The sequence below is a fragment of the Mizuhopecten yessoensis genome, unplaced genomic scaffold (assembly GCF_002113885.1).
Source record: "Mizuhopecten yessoensis strain PY_sf001 unplaced genomic scaffold, ASM211388v2 scaffold3959, whole genome shotgun sequence".
NCBI lineage: Eukaryota > Metazoa > Mollusca > Bivalvia > Pectinida > Pectinidae > Mizuhopecten > Mizuhopecten yessoensis.
Window position 1 is genome coordinate 40,820 of NW_018405305.1, and position 7,758 is coordinate 48,577.

General features: G+C 39.4%; 1 protein-coding gene across 1 annotated transcript in view; it reads left to right on the top strand.

Annotated features, from left to right (window-relative positions):
• LOC110448232 (active regulator of SIRT1-like) overlaps positions 1–7,758 on the top strand; it is a 36,037-nt gene that overhangs the window by 24,234 nt on the left and 4,045 nt on the right. The window contains exon 3 of the mRNA XM_021494381.1: positions 7,297–7,400. Coding sequence (XP_021350056.1) covers positions 7,297–7,400 — 104 coding nt within the window. The remainder of the gene's footprint in view (positions 1–7,296; positions 7,401–7,758) is intronic.

Genomic DNA, 7,758 nt, shown 5'->3' on the forward strand with positions numbered 1-7,758 from the left:
GAGGCCACTTGTAATTATATCAACAATAATTACATCCAGACAACCAGGTATTTTTTATATTTACATATTTTTCTTTTTTAAGACATATTCTTACAAAAACCATTTGCCCTGCCTCAAAATACATTTCAGGCGGCCATTTTGTTTGTTTACATATTCCTACACCTGAAACAGGCAGTTGTAATTATAGTCGAGCAGTTGTAATTATAGCCTATATAATTACACTTGCCCTCTAACACTGTTGTAATGGGACGGCGCGGGGGCAAATGTAAATATATATGTAATGTCAGCTAATCAACAGTAGGGTAGTACCATATATATAAGGTCAGCTAATCAACAGTAGGTTAGTTCCATATATATAAGGTCAGCTAATCAACTGTAGGTAAATAAATTTCTTATGTTGGTTTCTATAAATTTATTGCTTTGAAGACAATAAATTTGTCACGTACTTGTTATGATTTGTAATAAATCATAATATTTCCCCACATATTCCTAAAATTGTCATTTTTGCATATTAATTAGCGGCATTTTACTACAGGTCATATCCTTACGCCCCATCTGATATGGTAAACAAAACACATATGCATACAGAACATGTCAATTTCCTTGGAATATTTTTTATTGTGGTAGAAACAGGTCACACAAACTCGTGGTTGTTGTAACTTTTGAAAAATAACTAACTTGAGTGAAAGAAATATCATATACAACAACCACTCGTTGTGTAACCTCTATTTATACATATAAATAATTTTCAAAACATATTTTCTTTGGCTTTCCAACTTTAAAGCAGGTACAAGTGAATTTTTGTTACTTGATTACCAGCCAGATTTGCAAATATTTTATAAGGCTAATTTAATTTTAACAACAACCCTGTCCAAACCTTTCCTTGAAATAAATAAAGCTCACCTGACCGAACCTTTCCTTGAAATAAATATAGCACACCTGCCCGAACCTTTCCTTGAAATAAATATAGTTAACCTGCCGGAACCGTTCTTTCCTTGAAATAAATATAGCTCACCTGACCAAACCTTTCCTTGAAATAAAAATAGCTCACCTGCCCAAACTTTTCCTTGAGATAAAAAAAGCTCACCTGTCCAAACTTTTCCTTGAGATATGTATAGCTCACCTTCCCAAACTTTTCCTTGAGATATGTATAGCTCACCTGCCCAAACTTTTCCTTGAGATATGTATAGCTCACCTGCCCAAACCTTTCCTTTAAAACGCTACATGTCTGCTTATTGGCCATCTTGAGAACAGTAGGGTGGGGCCCAATAGGGGAAATTGAGGTCAATCCTAGCCTAAAATCCTTCTTCTGTACAATTTGAGGGATTTGAACCCAATTTTGTCTACAACATTCTTGGGCAAGACAAATTCAATTTTGTATAAACAGAAGGTGTGGCTCCCCTGGGGACAGTGAGGCAGGGCCCGTTAGGGAGAACATAGGGATAAATGTTTAACATCCTTTTTCTGCTCTATAAATGGAGAATAGTGTAGAGCATCCTTGGTCATTCAGTTTTGTATTAAAGATGAACAACCACCAAATGCTGTGGCCCCCTGTTTTGCCACAATTTCTCTCCCGGTTCAAATAACATGTTTAATATGTAACAGGATGAGAAATCCTGTTAGGATGAGATATATGAGCCGCTGTCTCATACGAACACTGACTTTTGTTTTAGACGATTGTGGCATATTTAGGCTTATTGATACATTTACCGCTCGGTTAGTTCCCAAATTTTTTGGGGAAAATATTCATTGAGCTTGCTTTTGTATTTTGTTAGCTCACCTGCCCGAAGGGCAAGTGAGCTTATGCCATGGTGCAGCGTCCCTCATCCGTCCGTCGTCTCCATCGTCTGTCCGTGGCAGAAGCATGATGGGATGAAGGGCTACCAAGTTTGTTCAAATAAATGACCTTCATCCAGTCAAATATGTTTAAATCTTTAAACAACTTCTTCTGAATAACCAAGAGGTCAAGGGTGATGATATTTGGCCAGTTACATGATGGGATGAAGGGCTACCAAGTTTGTTCAAATGAATGACCTTCACCAATTTGCAAGGTCACAAGGTTCAAATGAATTACCTTGATTTATATTCCAGGTCACAGGGGTCAAATATGTTTAAAACCTTTAAAACAACTTCTTCTGAATAACCTAGAGGCCTAGGGTGATGATATTTGGCCAGTTACATGCTGGGATGAAGGGCTACCAAGTTTGTTCAAATGAATAACCTTCACCAATTTGCAAGGTCACAAGGGTCAAATATTTTGAAATCTTTAATTGTACAGTCGGTTTCCCACGAGTGCTGTCCACAGTGTGTACACTGCTGTTCTGCTGTGGTTTGGTGTCTCCGTGCTTGGGCGCTTTCATAGACATCAAGTTACTTCTACTACCTCTAGCATCTGCAAATTGGTCAGCGAGCTTTGCCATATCATTCAGTGATGTAGGGATACTTTCCTTCAAGAATAATGCCAGGTCTCTCCCACAACAATATATGAACTGATCCCTAATAATAAGGTCCTTCAAACGCTCGTAGGTCTTATCAGTCTTTGTCATCTCAACCCATCGCTCAAAATAATTGTCTGGTCTCAACGAGAACTGAGTAAACATCTCACCACCTTCTGGTCTTGATGAGCGGAATGCTTTCCTAAAACCTTCTTCTGTCTTCTCAAAACGCTTGAGCAAAGCCTGTTTCAGTTCCTCAAAATTGAGAGCCTGCTCCACTGGAAGCCGGGAAAAAACATCGAGTGCCTTGCTCTTAAGTAGAGCACTAAGGTTCGCTCCCCAATTACCCGGGTTCCAGTTTTGGGCTGTTGCGTACCTCTCAAAATGCTGCAAGTAGGAATCCATGTTGTCCTTGCCATCTTCGAATGGGGAAAGCTTAGGACCGCGCAATCCTGTTCCATCTCGCACCGGTGACCTTACTTGTGATTCCTGCAGTTCTAACTGCCTCTTCTGGTCTTCAGTCTTCAATCTGGCCTGCTCAAACAGCATTTCCTTCTGGAACTTTTCCTTCTCTTGAAGCTCCTGTATCCTGAACTTCCTGGCTTCTTCCCGTTCATCTCTAGCCTTGGCTTGTTCTTCACTCACAAAACTGCGTAATTCCTGACCCTGCAAACCAAGTTCCTTTCCCAACGTTACCAGTTCCTCTAATGTCGCCATGGTATTAGCTATACTAAGACAGCAACATATACACACACAATAAATTAATGCAAATAACACAGCAGACTTACCACAATCCTTGCGAAAGCTTGTATCCCGCCTGAGAAATATGTCGCCTTGCTTACTTGTTTACCTGTACCGACTTGACTTCAAACACTCTGTCCAGACTGCTGTGGAGAAATGGGGAACCTAACCATAGCTAGCTAACCCGGTGAATACCTTTCCAGCATCACCTGATAGAATGCATATCATGACATCAATTCCCGAGCAGACTAGCACCAGTTATCCCACAGCTGCCACCAAATTGTAACTGTAGAACGAGCGACGCAGCCTTACCCGGCAATGACAACACAATAGTATACTCTATACAGTATACATATTTACTTACACTATTTATAAAGATAATGTACAACACAGATTAATATAATACATACTCACTCACACTCACAACACACAAATAAATACAGTATACAGGAAATGTTCTGTCAAATCCAGATCCTCTAATGTAAACTATCCTAAACTCCTCTGGAACTAGAACAAAGTCTACCTCACACCAGCCATGAGTTAGGGTTGCCTATCCCACTGGACAGCGTCAAAACATGCAAGTGTTTACACACGTCCACCATCTAGAAGGGTGGCACAATCTACTGGCACTATAGACAAATTGGGTGGTCTTACACAATAGACCATCGACTTCAGTGGAAGTCCTCCTCTATGCAAAGAAACTGCTGGCTATCTTAGGATATGTTGTACCGCCGCTGTATCACACCCAAATGACCCTGTCATGGTCAGATCTGTCTCGTGTGTCGGCTGGTCTGTACAACAGATGATCCTCCAGATAATCCCAGGGTAGAAAGCTGGCAAAAGATGGAAAATATGACAGAAGATGACGAAAATCCATTTAAATTCCCGTAATTTGAATGTCACTTCACATATTTTAACTACACATTTATTTCACCCACGCGCTTCCATACTTTTATAATTCTCACAAACCGACATTTCGAATACCTAAAAGGATATTGATATTTAGAATCATTACGTAACTACGATCACAAAGAATACACTAAATGCTGATAACATAATAAGCGAAATGTTAGCAAACTAGCCATTAAAAATCTGTGCGGGTCCACAGCATGCAATCAACTAGCATGTCACCTATGGGCCTCCGTACCTACAGATAATGCATACGCACAAATAATGTAATGTACAATAACATCTAGGTTTCTGATAATTTACACACAAGTAACACAGTTATCTTCTTCATACAACCAATATATACCGATTATTACAATTATAACACGTGTAAAATGGTTTATAGACGAAATGCACACGTAAACAACTCAGTCACGCATCAGTTGACCGCACCACCTACGAATGCTTGACCGGTCTCCATCAGGTAAATTACAACAATCCAAGCAAACCAAATACACGGGACATCAACAAACATGGGTTAAACACTTACCACAGTCAGCTTTCTGTGCTTTCCTCATGGAGCGGCCTATGAAAGTATATAATATTGTCCGTTCTCCATGTGAACATGCAATACCGCCATGTTTCAAAGTTTCTTCCCCCGGTACCTCTCGTGTCTTTTCGTCCATACTTACCTTTCCGCTTTCTAGGTAGCGTTCCACCAATTAACACACGTACACAAACATTACATACAAAACATCACAAAATACCTACCACCTGTATATATATATACATATGCGAGCGTGACATTCTGAATAATGTAAAGGTCCAGGGTAATGATATTTGGCAAGAATCATGCTGGTATGAAAGGCTATAAAGTCTGTTCAACTTATATTATTGTCCTTGTTTGACTTTCAAGGTCACATGTGTCACATGTTTAAATCTTTTAATAGGTTCTTTTGAATCAAACACTGGTATTTTGCCTGTAGCTTTATTTAGTCCACTATTAAGATAACAAGTGTAAGATAAATACCAGGTGAGCGATTCAGGCCAATTGGTCCTCTTGTTCTCCGAGTCTTTATATTCTTCCGAACGAGTTTGAGGAAATAATGTTTTTGCTGCGGTTCTTATTAATAAGTCCTTCCAGTGAGTTTCGGGCTCTAGTGCTTCTTCTTTTTAAGCCCCCAAGCCAAGTTAGGGGACTTTTTGTTTCTGATCCGCCAAACCTTGTTTGACACTTTTCATACTTTGGGTACATGAAGCATCACAGGTGTTTTGTGAGGAGCAAGTTAAGATGTGTATTCAGATATATGCCACCACGGTCACTGATTTACTAAAGGATATTGGGCTATCTTGGTATAACTTGTGTTCTATTTTGTGAATTGCAATTAAGTTGGTCAATGGGATGTTTTCATGGTTTTCCTCAAGACGGGGAAAATTTAACATCTTCTGCAAAATGGCAGCTACAGACTGGCTTCTGATTGGTCGACATTTAGATTTTGTCCAATTTTGTTCAAATTTGGTATGCATGTTTATTATGGCATTGCGATCATTTTCTGATGCCTTATTTGCGACTACATGGTTAGTTTGGGCGCCTTGAGTAACCCGTTACAACTAGAAATATAGTTGATAAAGAAATGTAACCTGTTTTAATAAGTTCATATTGTATTGAGAGTTTATGTCCTTTGTTTCTTATCTTGCCTATTGGAATGTAAGACATTGTTGTTACCTGATTAATGTAAGTTGACACAATTTTATTTTGTTGTTGTAAATTTCGAAAAATACCACGGATGAAATCCATTTGACAAAACCCAAATTTAAGCTGGGATGAGATATTGATCGTGTCGGGTGAGAAAACGTGTCACCTATGCCCATATGTTTTGCACCATCAACTGGGAAATCATGTTGTGAATGCAATAACTTTAGCATGATTTTGCACCAGGTGAGAAATTGTAGCGTAACACCACCCTGGGGGCAGAGTGGTGGGGCTAAAAAGGGGAAATTGAGGGAAATATTAAAAACCTCCCTTCTTTTGTACGAATAGAGGGATTTGAATCAAATGTTGTGGAGAACATCATTGGGCAAGGGGAATTTAAATTTGTATAAACAAAGGGTGTGGCTCCCCTTGGGCAGAGGATCCTGGGGTGGGGCCTATTAGGGAGAGCATATGGATAACTGTTTAAAATCCTTGTTCTGGATGGAGGTATTTGAAACCAAACATCCTTGGGCAACAGGACTTCAATCAAGTATAAATGGAGGTTGTTTTCCTGTGGGCAGAGGGGTGGGTTCCATTAGGGAGAACTGGTGGTAAATCTTTAAGATCCTTCTCTTTCAGTACAATTTAATGGATTTTAACCAAATTTGGTCCAAAGCCTGCTAGCAATTTTATTTAGGGGGACTCAATTTTGTATAAACTTGGAGTGTGGCCTCCCCTGGGGACAGAGGGGTGGGGGCCATTAGGGTGAACATAATAAATGTTCAAATCATTCCTCTTCCATATGAATGTAAAAGTTTTAACCAAATTCCATTTGTATAAACAGAGGGTGCGACGCGTCTAGTGGTAGAAGGCGGGGCCCAATAGGGATAAATATTCAAAATCCTTTTTTCCTTACAAATGGATGTTTTTTAATCAAATTTGTTGCTAAGCATCCTTATGCAAAGGGGACTCAGTTTTGTAGAAATGGAGAGTGTGCCCCCAAGTGGGCAGAGGGGTGGGCCCAATGGGGGATTGTAGGGATATCTTACGGTGTAAAATCCTTCTCCCTCTGTACATATTGAGGGATTGTAGAGAAACCTCCCCACTTCAGCGGGACACTAAGAAGGGACCAATGAAGGTGTTGCTTAGAGACAGAGCCATTCACTCAATATACATGTACGGTAGTTGTAGTGTTTATTTATTGTAAATATTTGTCCAAAGATTGCTTATTATCCAGGTGAGCGATACAGTTGACAAATTTGTATCTGCCTCATTATTCCATGTTATCTAGTGCAGGCAGCATAACCTGATAACACCTCACATTGATCTGTCTTTTTTTGTACAAACTCATATTGAGCAAGACTTTCAAAGGATCTTTATCAGATCAACAAAAGTATTTTACCTTCTATTACCTTCATTTTCCGTAAAAGATGTAAAAAACATCGAGCTCCAAGGAAATTATTGTAGTGGCTGTATGTCCCTGTCATCATTACTTGTAAAATAACAATTTACTATAATTTTCTAATATTTTTCCACCAGAGAAATACAAGCTGCAGCAATCTGAGGACTTGACCATTGACAGCTTAAGAAAGATACAAGAAATATCCCGTGTTTGTAAAACATTGTCCAAGGTCACACAAGCAGTATGTATTGATGTGTTTGTAATGTTTCAGTCACTTTCAGATGTGCTTACAGAGTTATTGCCCTTTTGTTTAGAACCTAGTGAAGACAGCTTGCTTCAGTCCCCGAGTATTTTTGGTCACCCCTGGGGGAACCCCAGTGGGGACTATTAATTTTGGTTTCAGTCCCAGATTTTGACCTCTTCTATTTACAGCTTTCGTGTGTTTGCTTCTGTCGCTAATAACAAGCTTTTGGATAACTCAGATATCGATTTAGGAATAGATCTAACATACAACCAAAAGGCGTTCCGAATTTCAAACTGAGATGTTCCCAATATGAATCAGTCACCTTTGAGGTTCCCGAAGGGGTAGACTGTTATAT